This window comes from Photinus pyralis, unplaced genomic scaffold (genome assembly GCF_008802855.1).
Source record: "Photinus pyralis isolate 1611_PpyrPB1 unplaced genomic scaffold, Ppyr1.3 Ppyr1.4_LG5, whole genome shotgun sequence".
Taxonomy (NCBI): domain Eukaryota; kingdom Metazoa; phylum Arthropoda; class Insecta; order Coleoptera; family Lampyridae; genus Photinus; species Photinus pyralis.
Window position 1 is genome coordinate 46,375,500 of NW_022170596.1, and position 20,221 is coordinate 46,395,720.

At 36.1% G+C, this 20,221-nt stretch overlaps 2 protein-coding genes across 3 annotated transcripts in view; both read right to left on the minus strand.

The window, feature by feature from the left end:
- The window catches only part of LOC116170774, a 2,252-nt gene extending 1,522 nt beyond the window's left edge, over positions 1-730 (minus strand). Inside the window, exon 1 of the mRNA XM_031487276.1 lies at positions 677-730. Coding sequence (XP_031343136.1) covers positions 677-730 — 54 coding nt within the window. The remainder of the gene's footprint in view (positions 1-676) is intronic.
- Positions 731-4,427: 3,697 nt separating this feature from the next.
- Positions 4,428-15,326, minus strand: LOC116171243 (probable multidrug resistance-associated protein lethal(2)03659). 2 transcript variants are annotated; one of them, XM_031487954.1, is made up of 10 exons: positions 15,131-15,326; positions 8,708-8,935; positions 8,233-8,663; positions 8,020-8,176; positions 6,681-7,913; positions 6,313-6,634; positions 6,111-6,261; positions 5,837-6,067; positions 4,835-5,787; positions 4,428-4,789 (listed from the first exon to the last, which is right to left on the minus strand). In XM_031487954.1, the coding sequence occupies exons 1-10, from the start codon at positions 15,205-15,207 to the stop codon at positions 4,736-4,738; spliced, it is 3,837 nt and encodes a 1,278-aa protein (XP_031343814.1). In that variant the 5' UTR covers positions 15,208-15,326; the 3' UTR covers positions 4,428-4,735. The 2 variants fall into 2 exon arrangements, with proteins under 2 accessions (XP_031343814.1, XP_031343815.1); XM_031487955.1 differs by lacking the exon at positions 15,131-15,326 and having other exon boundaries at positions 4,429-4,789; positions 8,710-8,845.
- Between the last annotated feature and the right edge of the window lie 4,895 nt (positions 15,327-20,221).

Consider the following 20,221-nt stretch of genomic DNA (forward strand, 5'->3'; position numbering starts at 1 on the left):
TAGTATGAAACACCGACTTATATGTTATGAACATAATTTTAGGAAATTGTGCTAAAGCTGAGGAATGTGTAGAGATTATATGAATTAAGAAATATCATATATTTAAAACGTGTTTGCAAATAACCTGAATTTGGCACTTATGTTCACCTACAAGTAACCATATCTGATACAAAATGAGGACAACCTTTACAAATTTCGCAAAAATTACCAAATCCGGTAGGTAACTCATATAGAGAATAGTTCAAAAATATGCCGCATATTTGAATCTTAAAATTTTAAAAGGACCGTAATTTATAATTTAAAAAAAAGGAAGCTTATAATAAACTCACCCTCAATTTAAATCGGAATTGTTTTCGAAATGGCACAATTTCACCGCTGATAGATACAATGAACTGGGGACCAACTTGTTTTCGATATTAATTGAGCATCTACTAACAGCACACAGGGTCATGAAGCATTATCTATATTTGCTTTTCAATCTATTTAACAAGAACGGGGACGGTCTGCGTAGATATTAATGTGCGATCTATTGAACGCAATTTATTCAATGTAAGTCCAAACTTCGAGAGAACTCAAGTTCATATATTAATATTTAACGCCACTACTCTCTCCATTTCGAATTCTAGCTGATAACTGAACACATAATTCTGGGTTTAATTAACTTTTCTAATCTTACCTCCATTAAAGTAATTGCAAGAGATCTTATAACCACGACTTGGGATTTCCACATCATACGTTAATGTTTAATTATGCGTTGTTCTTATTGATTACCTACCTACTATGAATTCACAATCTACGTAAGTTTCCACCCAATTCTAGTAAGTATTACTTTTTGTTGCATAAATTTAATTAACAAAACCCCGTAAAAGACCTGAATCTTGACCAAGTACACAAGTTCTGTTTTTGGACAACAATCATTTAGGGATACCTGAAATGGCAATGAAGAAATTTTAATGGTAAGTTTCCACCATAGTACATGTACAAGCTCCTATAGGTACGCATTCTTTTTAAAGACCATTAACAAATCGACTCACCACGAGTCACAACCGTAGACGTTTGATCATCCATTAACATATAGTAATTGTTGGGATTGGGATTTGGTGTTTTTGTGTAAATCAGTAATGGCCATTGTTACTTGCCGTATATAAAACAATCCTGTGGTTTTGATCTACCACTGCTTTCACCGCTAAAAAGCGTTATTCGTGTTACTCTGTAACGGGGTGAACGCCTGTTGAGGGCCCAGAGCAAGAGAGGAACAATAAATAAATAAATAAATAAATTAATTAATTAATAAATCAATAAATAAATAAGTAAATAAATAAATGAGAAACAGGAATGCTTTATTTCATTCTCCCTTGCGTTGGACTCCTGAGGCGTACGTGGTCGACACTTGGTCAACTTCTGATTCCGGGCTTCTTTGGTGAAAGGTCGATTGCCACTTGTCAATACAGGAGTAGAGTTTGGAGAAATCGAACTCAGACCACGGGTCGTTAAAGGTAATAACTTTATCGGCACCAGTACTGGGCGAGTTGGAGGCTCCAGGAGGCATTATTTCCCCTGCCATGTTTAGGGGTTCTGCATTAGTTTGTTGTAGGATAAGAGAATCTCTGCACCTCAGGGTTTATAAGAACAGCTGTGAGACCCTGAATTGGCTAGGGACATGTTAGCTGGTCTTCGCAGCTATGAGAATACATACGAATACATACTACATAGGTGGTCGCTTTAGGCTTAGAAAATTTTGGGTTTGAGTTTACAAATTTGCCACCATAGGAAATTTTATACGTGTACCGCTCCATAATGAAAGAGAACCGAGATAATGAAGAAGCGAGTATATAACTAGATAAAGAGTTTACTTATAACTGAGTTAGCCGTGGTATTAATTATTTCATTACAAGAAATCTATTGTTATTGTTACAGTAAAAATTCCAGAGTTTTTAAAGTTACAGGAAGTTAGGATTGATATTTTTTAAACATTTTTCTTGTATGGAATTACGGTCAGGTTTCAAGAAGCCTATACGAAAAGTAATTCAAGAAAAAGAAAATACACCAGAAATTACACAGGCTCAAACTGACACCATGGATTCGCAAGAAAGTTAAAACATTTTTGGAAGCTTGGAAATTCAAGAAAGCAATTTTGGAGGGGGTGCAGAAATGCAACAGGAGCAATCCCAAGCTACTGAAGAAGCAGTAAGGAGGGCAAATGAAAACATTCCAAAGCGGTATCAAAGATAGACTCCACTACCTAATGAATATGTTGGAAACGTACCGAGAACGTCAGATAGATTTCCGAGGAGAAACGAGGAGGTGGAATGAAAAAATCATAGAAGATACCTGCTTTTGTACCTAGTTATAAAGACTGTATAGTTGAAAAGTACAAAGCATAAACTGCAAACTGCATTAAAAATGACACTGATTGAAATCTCTATGGAAACAATTAAATAAAGTGATTTTAGCATGCGTGATTAGTTATCAAAATTTCACACATATGAATAATTTAATTTGGAAGAGTTATCTACATGTTGCGGACTTGGAGGCATTAAAGAGATAATCGGACGCTGCGCGTCCTCGTACTTTTCAATAAGCGTCCGAGTCATGTAAACGACCACTTTTATGACTTATTATGTAAATAACTATATTGTAAATCATAAGATCATCAAGAATGGCCCGATATTTCAGAGATTGAATACCAATTGTAAAATGTCTTCATTATTCCCGTTTGATTGACTCATTTTAAATGAGCGTTATTCACAAATTATTTACTTGTTCGTATGTTTTGTTACCATGTCAACAAATGCTCAACATACTTTGATATTATAGTAAATTATTCTTCGACATCAAAACAAAACGTTTCAATAATTAGAGTTATTTTTGTCAACTACTTACACGAAAAAATAGCATGATCTCCACGTAAGAAAAGTGAATTTCTATGCTCGTGCAAATTTGATCCACTGCGCTCACTCGTGAATTCAAACATTTACACTCACTAGAAAACTAACCCTTGTAGATCAATGTACTATTACACACCTCTTGGATGCGAAAATTCAAAACCCACACATAAGATTGGCAAAGAACAACAAATTTGTTTACGGGATAAATCAGTGCAAGTCGACCTAGTTATGAATATAATATCGACTTCAAATTCAAATTCCTTATGCAAAATTCCCAAAAATAGCCGACTCCTATTCTTGTACAATACAAAAATTCAAAGGAGTCTCTTTTACACAACATGTAAATTTGCGACCGACGCGACGGTTCGGCTAAAAATCAATATGCGATCGAAAAAAGTAGCTCTCCACCAGCATAGATTTTCTTCGAAGATTTCAGTAAGAATCAATCTCTCCCACCAGATTTTTACTTAACTATCTCGCCGAATCCAAATGCGAAACGAACCCAACGCAAACAATGTGTCCACGCAGTTTTTCTATACACAAGTTGTGGCGGAGATTACCCCTCGCATGCTCTGTCGCGACGGTTGTTAGAGCCGGCAACGCTGTAACATTTCGACTCTTATATTTCTCCAGTACAAGTTCTGTTCTCTTTCATAATGAAGCGGTATTTCCTATACCAACAATTTGTAAATTTAACCAAAATTTTAAAGTCTAAAACGCCAACCTGTTACAGTATCCATAATGGGTCGGTAGCTAAAGAGTTAATGAAATTAATACAGGGTTGCACAATGAAAACGAAACAGACTAAATAACAACAAAAAACGCAAAAACAGGGCGATTCTGGTTAGAAGGGGGACATCTTTTACTTAGAAATTACATCCCTCCCCCGCTAAGCAGGGTTGCTAACCCTTCCATAATTTTAAATTGAATGTTGGGTCGATTGATGCGGCAAATGATCGTAAAGAACCTTTAATCTTAAAGTTCGTCGAAATACGTCGCGTATTTTCGATTTTATGGAGGAAAGGTGAATTTTTGGGTACCTATATCAGTGCCCACTTATTAACGATCTTCGAGATCGTTTATAATTTTGTACTGTTGTCCGTCTGTCTGTCCGTGCGCACGATAACTCTGTTTAGAAACGTCTGATCGCTTTGAAAATTGGTACACATGTTCTTAAGGGTATACGAAACGTAGGTGCTACGTAGACTAACGGGCTAAAAATTTACAGCCCAAGAATTGCCCGAACCTCCAAAAAAGGGTATCTTGTATAATTCTTTGTTGCAAAGAACCTATGAATGCCGGGTTTTCTGTATCAGTAAATATTCCTCAAGCAACTATGCAGATTCAAAAAAATATGCGGATTCCGACTTTTGTATTTGCGCAATCCAATGTTTTTATTTGTTAAGGTATTGAAATGTAATTTTGTACGTATGGTATAATGTACCTCGAGGAAAAGTAAAATTAATGCCGATTCAAACAATTTATTTTACAAGCTACGTTGGTGGGACAGAATCAACCCCTTAAGGTGTGTTGTAAAAATGATGGATGCGTGAAGATCTCGAGGATCGTTCGGCGTTCAGTTGCATCGGTTTTTTTAACAAAAAAAATTGCGATACGAAGTTGAAAATACAAATGTTGTTTTTATTGCTTTCTTCATTAACAATCGCTAACATTATACAACAATTGTTTGCCGTACAAGTTTATGCATTATATCTTTTTCCGATATACCTACACCTTTGAATAAAATTAGTTTATATTCAAAGCCTACACTTAGGGTAGGGCTGGCCAACAAAATTTTACATAACCCTGTTAGTAAAAAAGATGTCCCGCATATCCTTAAAGTTGGTTTAGGGCTTGACTTTTAAGTACTGACTTGATGATCGGATGCGCCTACAATAACTCTGAAATTTGATATTAGTGTAGTAATTTTATTTGGACCAACTTACTTCTTTTGCTAATCGGTGGAGGTTTTCAGCAGTTGACTTTCCTGTAGCATGCACCATACCATAAAATTTACTGCCGCTATTTTGTAACAAAAGGTGTGGATAGTCAAACTCGATAATCGCGCCAGAATCTATAACGATTACTTTATCCGAATCCATAATCGTTTGCAATCTATGCGCTATCGTAATCACCGTACAATCTGCAAACTTCTCCCTGATTATCTCTTGAATTAAGTGATCCGTTCGCGGATCTACATTTGCAGTGGCTTCGTCAAGGATGAGAATCTTATTATGGCGTATTATCGCTCGAGCCAAACAGAGCAATTGCCTTTGACCTACGCTCAAATTGGCACCCGATTCCATGACATCATAATACAACCCAAAAGCAGAGTTTATTGCATCCTCTTTCAACTGAACGTTCTCTAAAGCGCCCCACAAAACATCATCGTTGTACTCCTCAAACGGATCTAAATTGTACCTTATACTGCCAGAAAACAGGAAAGGCTCCTGTGGAATAATGGCAACTTTACTACGTAGCCTCTCTAAGGGCACTTGTGTTATATCAACATCGTCAATTAAAATGGAACCTTCGATAGGGTACAACTGAAATAATGCCGCAATCGTCGATGATTTACCGGCACCAGTGCGCCCGACTACTCCGATTTTTTCTTTGGATTTAATCGTCACGTTCAGATTTTTAATAATAGGCCCATCGAAGCTGTTATACTTCATTGATACATTTTGGAAAGTGATGCTCCCCCGATCGGGCCATTTTTCGCTTATACCTTTGAGGACTCTTCGCTTAGGCTCAGTTTCGACCTTTTTATACTCGAGAATCCGTTCCACTGAGGTCATGTGGTTCTCCAACTCGCTCCACTGATTCATGCCCCATTGCAAGACGCCCATTAAACTTAAGAATTCGTTAATAACCAGACCAACATCGCCTCCACGATAATCTGGAGGCACACATGTACAGTTCCTTTTAATTTGCGATAGAATGATTACCCTTGTTGTTTAGAAATAAGCTGAGAATGATTAAGGACGCGATGATTCCGCATATCAAGTCCAGCCAGAAGGTAAACGCCTTATTGGATGAGATATATAAGTACCAAGCAGATGTGTGGTAATCTTGGAAGGTGTGGAACTCTTGTCGCAGCACGCTTTCGACGCCAAACGCTCGGATCGTCGTTATTCCCCGCAGTGTTGTAGACATGTGACATAAAATAGGACTTCGGGCTGGAAATAGGCGTTATTGACTGAAAAACCGTGAAAGTATTACTTATTCCTTCAATGCGCTTTACGCTTCGGCTGGTCTTCATATATACACTTCTTAACAGGAGAAAGAATAAGAGAAGCCCGACTGATGGTAAAAAGAACCAGTAATTTATGATTGTTGTGACCACAATTACACCAACTAGTTGAAGGGATATCTGTAAAGAGCGGCGTGAGATTGATCAAACACAGGAGCGATTATTACTTACCTGTATGGTGTCTGCTAAAATATTTGGTATATATTCATCGACCTCTCCTAGATCATCAGAAAATCTATTCAAAATTACGCCTGTTGGGTTTGCATTAAAAAAGGACATGGTTGCCCTTATAATTTTTTCAAAGATGGAGTTGTGAAGATTAACTGATGCTCTCATAAAAAATGCGTAAAAGAAGATTGCTTGGGTTACTGCCAAAGCCACTATGGTGAAGATGATCGCTGTGTACATGTAAATTAACTCCAAGCGTTTCATTCCGTTTTGATAAATGGTAACGTTGGCACTTCCGTTAGTAGAGTTGTATTCCACATCCACCCTAAAGCAAAGGTGTATTCATTGTTATGCGACGGTGGAAGTGTTACCAAAATGATATAAAGAAATAGTAACCACTTTCGCTAATTTGTGACCCGACAAAGCAAAGTACCAGTAATGCAATAACGCATATGTTTCCTCCATATCTAAAATAACCAAGATAGACACTAGCCTTGATGCTACCCTTTTGCATAGTCTCTTTGAAAGTGTGAAGATTTCCCGAGTACTCTTTGGTTTCGAAATAATCTTCGAAATCGCTCAGAGCCGCGGAATGCCTTTGGTCTTCGTGTAACTTTGGGAGGAACTGATCAAAATTCAGTCCGTTCAAGTCATCATACCGTCCCTTCCCCACTAGCTTTCCGCCGTCTAAAATCATTATCTCATCGGCATCTTTTAGGTATTGAACCTGGTGGGTTGTTAGAACGCATATCTTATCTCGAAGGAATTCTTTTATGCAATCCCGAAAAATCTTTCTACCAACATTAACGTCCACGGCTGATAAGGGATCGTCCAGTAAGTATATGTCCGCAACCTTGTAAATGCAGCGCGCCAAATTGATTCTAGCATTTTGCCCTCCGCTTAACGTGGTGCCTCGTTCGCCAATTACAGTTCGGTCACCACAAGGGAATGAGTTAAAGTCTGAGTCGAGCGCGCAGATCTTTATTACTTTCTTGTAACGTTCTTCATCGTACGAACTTCCGAACAGAATGTTTTGGCGAATGCTTGCAGCGAATAGCCACGGCGTTTGAGATGCGTACGATATTATTCCGTTAATTTGACCATATCCACTGACCAACGGGAGTTCGTTGAGTAAAATGCTGAATATACTACTTTTTCCACTTCCAACCGAACCAATTATTACTACCAGCTGAGGATGATCAATCTTCAGATCTATGCGTTCCAACACTAAATCGTTGAAGCTATGCAATTGCCAGCTAGCACTAACATCTTGCAGAATTATTTCAGGCTTACTCGCCGTAGTGTCTCTATTGACAGTAAATGCACTATTTGTCCCCTCGTAATTAAGAAAGGTTTGTATCCTACTAATAGTAACGAGAACTTTGGCAAGATCTGATATGCCCTCTGAAAACATTAGGGTTAATGTGGGTCGTAACGCGTCAAAAATGGCGATTACGGAGTAAACGGTCGACGCCTTTATAGTATTTCCTAGATAAATAAATGCAATTACACTTAAATATATAGAAAATCCGGGCATAATTATTTCCAAGGCGTGTGTGATTGCGTCTAAGTGATACGAAGCGCGAAAGATCTTCACCTCAGACCTACAAAAGGAATTGATTACTTACCTACTATGGTTGACCACACCACAAGACATTATTAATTTGGCCTAATGACTTGTAATGCGGACACAATTGATAGGTTAGTCACCTTCGTGCTTGCGAAATTCGTTTAGCGAAGGGTCCCTCCCACACATACATCTTAATTACATTAATTCCATTCAGAATTTCATTCATGATGTTAACGCGTTCATCTGTCCGTTTCGCCGCCCTCAAACGATACTCGGACTTTTTCTTACCGAAATAAACTGCAAGAGTAGATTAGTTTTATACAAATTAACAACTCTATCATTTACAATGTTACTCTGTAATGGAATGTATAGTAAGTGAAGGCTTATTCCGAGGAACGCCGCGACGCCTATAACGCGGTACAGCAAGTAAATTCCTACGACTACCTGAATTGGCGAAATCCAAATATAGTGGACAACTAGCAGTCCATATTCTAAATGACTGACATCCGTTGAAAGTAAATTGAGAATGTGACCGGAAGTAACTTGTACTAGACGTGTATGAGTTAAAGTTAACGACTTGCGGTATATGAATGAACTGCAAGCGATGGCCATCTTCATTGATATGTGCATCAAGCCCATTGCAGTGGAATGATTTACAAAGGCGTTCAGCAAAATGCAGAAAACAATTAGCGCCGCGTAAGTGTAAGCGTTTGCCTCACTGCCTTCGGTAGGTTTTTCTTCAAAGTACGAAATGAACTCTCCTACTGCAAGCGGTAGCAATGCCCTAAAAGCCATCGTTACTATATGAATCTTGTGATCCATACCTACACTAATGTCAATTCATTGACAAATTGCAAGACTCCATATATTACAAATTCAAAGCCGAACATACGAAATAGTGACTTGTGTAGTTTCTTATCCGAACTGAACTCCTTTTTCCAAATGCTTTCTAGTTTGTCTCCCAACAATATTGCTTTTTGTTCGTCCAGTACGTCGCACAGGTCGGTTTCTTTGAGGCCTTTTTTGCAATTCCGTTGGAATACTGGGAACATGTGTCTGAAATGTAAATAATATTAGAAATCAGAAAAGAATGAGACTTTTAAGGAATTATCTTTCCTGTCATGCTATGCTCCTTGCATAGGAATAGGTCGTCTTACTCTTTTGCGTTCATTCAAAGTGAACTATAATTCTCATAATTGAGAGACCTACCAAATAATAGTTATTTACATAAAAGTCCAGAAAATGACATATTACTAGCGAGAAAATTTTAAAGTACGAGGCCCCCTAGGGACCGAGTACTTTAATTTCCGTCATTTTACTGACGAGTTTTGTATTAAATTTGAGCCGAAATCGTGTCATTATGACGTTATCAGCGAGTTGTAACATTGGCGAGTTGGCGTAGTGGCGAGTTGTCGCAGTGGTAGGCCAAGAAACATAGACCAAAAAAGGGGGCGTAGGCGAAATAATTCTCGGAAAGCTGGAAATGGTTTTAATCTCTTTATTTGGATGAAAAAAGAGTTTTTTTAAGTTTGCACCAATTTTCTGCTTGTGCTGTACGAGCGGTGTTGCAAAAATCTAGAAATTTTTCAACTTTTTCCAGTTTTTCGCTAATAACTTTTAAACGATGCATTTATAGGAAAATTTTATTCTTTCGTAAAATAAAGTACATGGAATTGTACGTCGAATGAGCACATATTAAAAATTGAGTAAAATGGTATGTACGATATGCATGTTCAAGAAACAACCATTTTTCTAATTCCTTAATTCCCCTACACACTTCAAAATGTCAAGAAAAGTTAAAGAAAATATATTTTCAGACAGGGGAAGATGAAGCTTGTAAAGCTTCTCGAAAAAGATGCGGAGGTACAAAGAATTGTTGAAATATTCAACAACCGCGACGCGACTCGGTGCTGGCGGCGTAAAAATAATTAGAGCATTGTATTCGGGATCGCTCCTTCAATCTCCCTCTTTGAATAAGACAGGTTGTAAACTGTTTATCAAGTTCTTAGTACAGAATACTTTCAACTTAGCCACTCTTCCTCCAACTGAGGAAGCTGCTAAACTGCACGTACTGAGGGCCTTCCTTCAAATTAATATGTGGAATAATCATTTCACGAACCCACTTGAATGGGGTTGGAAGCTTACAAAGCATGGGCTACTCCCAGTGCCATCAAGAGCCGAACTAGCCCAGCAGGAATTACTTAATAACAGTGCCTGCAAATGTTTGAAGGGGTGCCGAAATGCTTGTGGTTGCAGAAAACAAGGAATGAAATGTTCCTCAATATGCTATAATTGCAGAGGAGTGTCCTGCACGAATACACCAGAAGAAATTGATGACGACTCTCATACTTAAGCGATGACGAAATTATGCTACCTGACTATACGAGTATAATAACGAATTAGAAGATCTCGTCGTTCTTTGATTGCTCATATATTCATAAAGATTTGACGCAATTTCAAGTTTGGGTATTCATTCGACCCAGAATTTTAGCTTCTTCAATTTGTGGAAGAATAAACTTTTCGTAAAAAAGTATCATTTACGAGTTATTCATGAAAAACTGAAAAAAGTCCACAAATTTTGCGGTCTTTGAGCCACCCCTCCGTCAGCACAAGTAGAAAATTGGTGCAAACTTTAAAACACTCTGTTTACATGAAAATAAAAAGATTAAAACCATTTCCAGCTTTGCGATAATTATTTCGCCTACAAACCCTATGTTTCCTGGCCTATGGGGAGTTGTCGCAGTGGGGAGTCGTAATTAATGGGTAAACGCATACTGTGACACAATGTACGCTACGATACGAATGGCGCCACACGTGTCCGAGACACGTTTTTGAGAGGTAAAAACAGAATACGTGTATGTCCGTAAATTGGTTGAGTGCGCCGTTAATGTGGGCGTCGTCTAATGTCTAGCTAACGGCAAGAATTCTCGGTTTGCAACCGGAGAGCTCGGGTTCGATTCTTTGCATGAAAAGTTTTTTTTTTACATTTTTTCGAACAAATACGTAACCTAATTCGGCGGAGTTGATAGTTTCTACGTTTGTACAGAAATGCTTGGGAGTTTTCCGAATGGATACCGCGTCTGCTATTTACGAATATGCGGCACGAATTAAACTTATTTGCTACTTTTACTTCCTCGATTTTATGTCGAAGTTTTTGATTACATATATTTTTAATGGCAATTGTCAATTGTGTCATTTGACACACTAACGACCCATAATTTGATTTCACAAAAATCCCTACTTCCCTATAGATTCCGGCAAAAATATACGTGGAATTTTATGGTCGCAGTTTCATTTTCGGCATGGCCTATTTAATTCTTTTATGTAACAAGTTGCAAATTGAGTGTCTTTGTCGCACTAGACGTGTATTTGTCCAATGAACGCATGGCCGACATGAATTTCTGAGTTAATTAATAAAGTCCAGGCTATATAATATTTTTTTACAAACGATTTCTGAAAAAAAACACCTCTTTTTCAAGGGGATGAAAAATCTATTTTTTTCCATCGTACAGAGGTGCGTGGGGTAGCAAAATTTTCGGGAAGACTAATATTTTAATAAACAAAGATAACAAAATATTATTCTTGTAGCAAAAATTCGAGAAAATCACCAAACACTGGAAAAACCATAGAATTACCAACCACTTAATTCTATGGGACAAACAGTTTTAAGATATACGCGGTTATTGACATCATAAATCAACATGTTGGATGCTAATGCTTTCATGTTTGCTTAAATATTCTCTTTTGTTATCTTATGCTCAACTGTTTTAGTTAAAACATCTTTATTATTTCTGTTTTCTGCATTTTTACTGCAATAAAAGCAATTCGAAATAAAATCGGATTGTCTTGCTTCCTGATTCCTGAACAATTTGTTTTTGTTCACTGCGACTATTCTTCCTGCATGTTTTATAGCTGATGCAATTGCGTTGGGCCTGTTGATAAACTTGGAAAATTTGCAATAAGAACGTTAGTTTTACCGTCCAAAGCTAATGATTTGAGATGTAAAACCTGGAATAAACTTTATGTGGATTTGATTCATAATTCCTGTAAATTAACGATCAACAGGCCCAGCTTAATCCCATCAGCTGTAAAACAGGCAGGAGTTACTGAACAAAAAAAATTGTTCAGGAAGCAAAAGAATTCGATTTTACTTCGAATTGCTTTTATTGCGGTAAAAATGCGGAAAAAAGAAATAATAAAGATGTTTTAATTAAGGCAGTTGGGCACTGGGAAACAAAAGAAAATATTTTAGCAACATTAAAGAGGAGAGAGAAGACAGATTTCAAAAACTTTTTATTAGTTGCAAAAAAAGCTATTTACCTACTGTCAAAAACGGTATATCTTAAAACTGTTCCCCCAGTTTATGCCCCTTTCCTTACAATTTTCATTGCACCTGCCTGAAAAAACCCGGTTTCGCCCGGCGGTAACTAATTTTTTTGAAAATAAATTATTTTAGAGCTATTTAGCCTTGACTAATAAGCATATTCATTATTTAGTTTGTTTCTAAAGAAATATGTTGTTGTGTAAACTACATGGGAGTGTCGAGGTTAAATAATGCCGAAGATGATAGCGAGCCACACTGTAGTGAAAATTTTACGTGTTCCCAACGTAATTTACAGTTTACGCATTGGAAATAACAGTGAGGACATCCTGAATGTCGAATATTTCAATTCATTTAAGTGATAAGACGTGGGGCGAATTTCGTTCAAAAAGACACAGAATTGGAATATTTGCTAAATTGTCACCTTAATGTTAGTTTTTGTTTATTGTGTTTATTGCAAATCTAGAAATTATTTAAGTCGGGAATAAAGTTTTTATTTGGCCAGATGTATTATAAAGGTTTTATTGGAGAATTTAATTGGCTTTATTATACTAACAACTCCATGAGGGAGATAACGAAGGCAGGTGTTTATCAATACGGGCGTTGAAGCCGTGGTTTGAGAATAGTCGGGAACATCGTTATGCAACGGATGAGTGCAGGTAGCTTTAAGTACCTTGGTTAGAAGATAAACGCGGCTTTTTAGACTAAGGCGGATGCGAGGGCGGATGTCTCGCCGTAAGTAATGCTGTTTGCTGGGAACTTAATACATCATCATATATGACACAAAAGATGTGGAGTTGGACAAAAATAGATTTTTCTGAAAATTTCAGATCATAAATTTTGTTGGAGATTAATAAGCATACTTATGTACAAGGCAGTGATTTTATGCAAATGCATGTTTTAAATTAATAATATGCCATGTGTGTGCTTTTGGATCTGGACTGATCAACTTGAATAGAGTTCAAATAACCCAATTAATATTTGCATATTTTGCATATTTCAGTGCCCTTGTGCATAAAATATTATCAAGAGCATATTATTCAAGCATTTTGATCCCCGTGTAGAATTTTTGTCTCTGGCCTATTATAAAATTGCAAAGCAAGAAACTTTTGCGCTTTCCTGTTCATAAGTCGACGCCACGGGTTTTGTGCATCTTAATGAGTCATAAATTCCGACGATTGCAGTTTTTACGTCTGCATTTGTAGTCGCTGCCGTAATTATTAGTTTTTCTTTGGAGTTTTACAAAGCAGTACCTACTTAGTAGCATTTTCCTTCTCGTTGTTATCAAAGGGTAGTGTAAGTTGAAATTAATTAGTTTTTAGTTATATTTTGTGCATTTTTTTTTTGAAAATTATACTATGAAGTTGTTGCAACCTGTTGTTTTAAATACAAAATTTGTGGAAAAATTGTGCATTTTAAAAGAACATGATGCATATTTGGTGCATAATTATCACTATTTTTGTGCATATATATGCGCATATTTCTACATGTTGAAGTGCATATTATTCCTTGACTAGCTTATGTAATACATTTATATTCATCAAGGGAATTCAATTCTCCACAACTTCTTTAAATGGCGTTTCTATCTCTGATGAACGGTTTAGATTTACGCGATATAAAAGGATGTTCGATGACAAACGCGAGGTAAACACTTTTTTGGAAAAAAATTTGGTCTTTTAGTTAATATCGAAACATTTTCCCATATGAAGAACATTTTTCAATATACAAGTGAAAAACTAAAAACTTGTACCTTTCCCCCCACCCCCTTCTCTCAGCTCGCTACATAGAGGTCGGGAGTTTCAGTAGGTTTACTACTCTGAACCATTATCTGAAGCACCTATCTCTGCTCACTCATGCTACACATCCTTATTTGACTGGACTATTGATAAATAGTGGACTAAAATGGGTACAGTAAACTAAAAAAAGCAAATGCAGAAGTGGTGAACTAACGGTAAGACTTAAGACATCAAGGGAGCTTTTCCACGTGTGTGGGTTGATTCTTCCCACGGTATAGAAAGTTGTTGTACTTAATATAAATAAATAAAAGTTAGAGCAACCTTGCATAACAAATTAAAAATATATCCGAGTTCATTTATCAATTAATTTGTTTTTTGATTGCGAAACTACGTCGATTCATAAGTGAGTACATCAAAATATTATGATTATATTAACACTTCGGATTCTCAGTTTGTTGCTTTGAACGAATTTTCTCTCAAATAATCCACTTTTCCAGTACGTAGGTAATTGGAACGAACTGCGCTCATCCTAGACCTTGAGGTGACGCAAATCGAAAATGTAAATAAGGCTAGGAAATAAATCCATGCATATGGATAGATGTGGGAACAAACTGGAGCATTGGAATAGCTCGCCTTGTTTTAAAAAAGTCTTCTATGCAAATCTTTTCATTTACGTCACAACATTGAATTTTTCACTCAACGGTCACACGTGGGAATTTGTTTTTTGTTAACATAAACTGGTTTCCAAACGAATTGAACAATACAACTTGCAAAGCCTGTTAGGAATAGTAGAAACGACATAGCTTCCTACGGTGTGGCAAAATCTAGGGCAAAATTGATCTACTTCCTATCACAAAGTTTAACATTAGACCTTTAGGCTACTTATCAAACTTGCTTTCAAAATTGGGATGTAAGTAGATTCAAAAGGTTTTTTGCCTTAACAAGTCAATTATACTTTAAACGACTGTATAATACACATAATAACATTAAACGATTATTATAAACGGCCTACTTTTGATTTCTTTATTAGGCCTAGAACATGCTGTAGTAAAATCCTTGACCGCCATAAATTAGAGAATTTCCTTTCATTCCCCTTATAAAAGGTACGGTTAAACCGAAACGATTAGGTACCTAATTCATTTTCGTAAATGTAAGTAGGTACCTCACAATAGATAGCAAATAAAATTTACTTACAGAAAGAATAAGGCGCTAAAGGGGTTTACATTCTCACGAAAATTTCGCTTTTTGGGAACCTTGAATTCGGTTTCCATCTATTTTTGTTTTTCCACACCGTACGCGAATAACTATCCAAAATTTTTCTAATCTTAACCATGCAAAGTTTGCAAGTGGACTGATTAATAAAACCAGATTTGATATACGCGCGGAATGCCTTAACTGGTGAATGCTAACATACTGTTTGCGTGGGGGACTCAATTATTTTTATCTCACAAATTGCGATAAATTGAGATTCTTTTCTTCTATTTCCGTTATTAGACTACGGTAGAAGAAATTTTGTTTTTTTCCACATGCCAAGTTTCAAAGTGGGCCAGGAATTTATATATAGACTGTGATTGATGCAACTGAATCTGATTGTAAATTTTTGTACTCATTGAATGGAAAGATAATGTTTCCAAGCATCCTCGATGCACGGGAAAACGACTTTCCCGCATCGCGGTGTTTTTTAGTTTCCGCTGGAGAGAAGGGGTTATGCGCGTTCTTCGGTTGGTAGTACTTATTGAAGTCAACGAACGTCATGTCATGATTAACTGTCATCTGCTGTAAAATCAATTAAACCGTTGGTTGAGAGTATTTAGTGCGATTAATCGGAAACAGATGTACACTAAGTTTTACGTAAATATATAAACAAGAACTTACAACGCAATCAAATTATTTTTCAGAATTGGAACTGAAGAAAAAGTAAAATTTATTGTTAAAACGTCTTAAAATGTGACCAGTGATATTCTGCAACTATTCGCATATGCAGTTTAAGAAAGCACATATTAACACACACAAATCTTCCAAGGATTTTAAATGTAACGAGTGTATTTACGCAACTCAAGATATTCAGTGCAAACGATGCAATGCCGTGACCAGTAGCACTCATTGCAAAGGCAAAATATGTATTAACCAAAGATGTGGAAGTTTTAAATGTGACCAGTGCATTATTAAAAGTGGGTAGTTACAAAATTATGTTACCAACCAAACATATGATTGTGTTACCAACTCATGATTAAAAAAAAGCTAATTTACAAAACTTTATTAATTTTGACCTTTTTTTACGTAATTCGTTACAAAAAATATTGTACCTAACTCTTTCGGAAAGAATTTTCCCGCATTCGCACTAAATGCAGCACTCCCTACGGTCGTGCTGCAAACAAAGTGCTCATGCGGGAAAATTAACTTACCGAACTTGTTAGGTAAATAACTATTCCAGTTGAGATTACGCAGGTTCATTCATATGTGCGCCATAAGTAGAACGGAAAAAAAATAGAAAAAAATTAGATGAAGTGATGAACTTTATATGAATTAATTTAATTTTAAATTTAATTTAATTTAAAAGCGTTAAATCGTAATGTACTAGAACTAGGCAATTAAACTGTCGCGTAGATTTTTAAAGGTGGATTGTAGTACAACTTTCTCCTCCATCCTCCAAGTACCTCTGGAGCATCTACTTAACTTTTTTCAGATGTAATTCACAATTAAATGAAATTAAATAGAGTTCTAGATTAATTGGTAAATCTGCACAACTTATGTCATATAATATTATGAACTGCTTATCGTTATATGTGAAAATCCGCTCAATATCGGCACTTAGGGTAAAGTAGATTATCTATAGGATGCGGTATTTTTTACATCGATTGTGGTTTAGAAGTGTTTTATCCAATTAGGAAAACCCTTGGTTAACAAAATGTTTACTTGTTTAAATCATCCAGCGCAACTCTACACCTGGAGGAGCTTACATGTTTTCCATTTCCAGAGTTCGTCTTTGTTCATATCTGATAGTACGACTTTTCAATGTGGACAGGTGTGTATAAATAGGCAACTAAACTATCATCTGGCGTATAAAGCCATGTACAGACATGCAACAAAATGCACAATATATTGCTATATTTAATAAACTTGTAACAAATATAGCAAGCGAGCTCCTGGGTCACTGAAAATTTAATCAGTTCTTTATTGAGTGGTGATAAACGTAATATGTACTGAAAACAGAATTGAAAAATTCGAAACCATTCACGAGATGTCATTATCAAGTACGCCAGTGGACGGAGGTATCATGCATACAGACGGCCGGACGGACAGAAAGTCTAAAATCATGAACTCGCTTAGGAACTGATTAATAATTAATACAAATGTAGATACAATATTATGTTATCACATTACAATATTATATTTTGGTAAGCATAGGAAGATTTACACATGTACCGCTTCATAGCGAACAGAAACAAAATTACGGCGAGAAATAAAAGGCGATAACAACGCGTGTGTTTTTAATAAAAAGTGTGCAATTTGAGATAACCATTGGTTAAACCCAGGGACCCGGACCGAACCGAAAACCGGACCGAAACCGGTATTCCTTCGGAAAATTTACGCAAAGGAACATCTTCGAATTGGAGATTGAAATTAAATAAAAACTCGGGGTGATAAATAGAAACCTTTTCTTCGTTCGCATTGCAAACAGTAGCGGCTAGTTAAAAGCTGTTTATCGACGTTGTGTAAAACACTTGTGTAGCGCTTTGTGCGATAAATAATATTTTGTACAGAACGCCATTCGGCACGAAACTTAGAGGCAATTAATTGATGCATTTACACACAGTATAAAGGTTATTTATAGTTGGGCAAATATCAACACAGCGGAATATTGGCGTTTTATTCTAGTACATAATAACATTTTTGCTTTGCGTTCACCACGAAATTAACATTACCAGGTTGGTACAAAAGATCAACTGTAGCGTTGCAGTGGTCTATTTCCATATTTTTGAAAGGGAGTGGAATTTTTCCAGAGAGAGGGACAGAGATAATCAATTGCAACCCGAAAGGAATCTCATCCACGTCAGGCATAGTCAGTTGTTTGATTATTTTATATTGTATAAATTAGTGGTTGCTTATTTTTAGGAATTTGCATATTTATTTTGCTTAAAATAACTGACATTCCCGAAGAAATCGGCCTATGAGAACCATTTGTATAAAAAAGATTCTGGTATTGTATTTTAGTAATTAATAAGAATCAGATCCAAGGAAAGGATTTTGGTTATTTTGTTTCAGTAACTTGGAATTTTATTTGCATCTAATTTCAGTTTGATTGGATTGAAATTTTATTTACCATTGAGAAGGAGTTGTGTATTTCCACAAGAGGATGTATCAGTAATCCATTATACAGGGTGACAATTTGAAAACTTACCACCCCCCATATCTTAGTAAATAAACGAGATATTTAAAAAAATCAAAATCCGTTTCGGTAATTCGGAGGGGGAATCAAAATGACATAGTTGGCGACGCACCCCCTCACACCCCCTGCGCCCTAGCCACCCCAACTTTTAAATCTTAAATGGTAACCCCCCATGTGTGATACGTCGTTGGAAAGCTCTGAAAAAATGCTTTTCAACCATACCAAATAGCATTACATTTAGGTTAGTAATTATCGTGCAAATTAAAAAATCAACTAATGTGATACATTTTCTAAAATTGGCCTTTATTTCAATAAATGTTCAAAATGTTTTCCGTTATTGGTAAGACAGTATTACTATGCGATCAAAAATGAGTTGCTGTCGAGTCGCCCTTTGAAATTTTTGTTTACATGGAAAATCGTATTTAACTTGAACTTCCAAAGCCGACTCGACAGCAACTCATTTTTGATCGCCAGTTATAATCTATTCTCAAACTCTTGTTGAACCTTTTCAAATGTTGATTTTGCAATATTTCGAGATTCTTGAATTATTCTCTGTCTTAGTTCGTCTATGTTCGCCGGTTGCGTTATAAATACGACAGATTTCAAATGTATCATATTAGTTAATTTTTTGATTTGCACGATAATTACTAACCTAAATGTAATGCCATTTGGTATGATTGGAAAGCATTTTTTCAGAGCTCTCCAACGACGTATCACACATGAGGGATCACTATTTAAGATTTAAAAGTTGGGGTGGCTGTGGCGCAAGGGGTTGGAGGGGGTGCGTCGCCAACTATGTCATTGTGATTCCCCCTCCGAATTACCGAAACAGATTTTGATTTTTTTAAATATCTCGTTTATTTACTAAGATATGGAGGGTGGTAAGTTTTCAAATTGTCACCCTGTATGTATAAAGATAAAATCTCTAGACGAAATCAAATTTAGCAAGGACACGTGATCACGAAGTAGGCATTGCATTTTGGATAGGAACGTTTATAGAAAAATGGAACTCGATCACTTTTGTGTGTATTAATATATTCAATCAACTGAAGTCATATGCGTATTTATTAGAGTTCCATGGAAGAAAAACATTCCTAAGCTAGCCGTGGTAAATTATTAAAAATTGATATTGCTATATCGAAATTTATGCCAGGGCAGTAAAGATTCAATTATTATTATTATTATTGACCTCCGCAGTGTTGCTTTCAATAAGCGAATATGAAATCTAAAAGAACTTTTAAACAAAAACATTTAAAGCCTCAATATAAGGTGGCATACATGTCCTATATCGCAAACAAACAACAAAATTGGAGTTGCGCTAAGGAAGTGTTATTATGCTACCTAGTAAAATTCAGACACGTTACCAAAATCGGGGAAAAACACCTAATATCAAACCATAATTACGTTAATTAAGGATATATTTATTATTATCGTTCAATCTACATATATTAATGTTAGGGAAATGACAACCTCTAACGATTTTGAGACTAAAAATTCCTCCATTTCTGGTTACTAACACCGTGACCACAACACTACCGCTCCCCCTGAATATTAGAAGAGTATAATCATTTTCATTGAATAGGGAAGTAATCATAGGTTACTTATTCAATGGTATAATTCGAAGTCACAGATATATCTACATTTATATAATACATAAACAGTCTGGGTATTTGGAGAAAATAGACAACACTTCAAGAATGTAATTTAAATATCATATAATCTAATACAATCTATTAATTAAAAAGCAGCTTTTGTAATCTAATTACCTAATCAGTCCTTAATTTATGAAATAACACCTACACTACAACTAGTGTATCTGTCTCTACGACGAAGATTTTTAATTCAATGTCAAGCACCTGTTTTGCTGGAAAATAATAGAAAAGCTAAATACATGT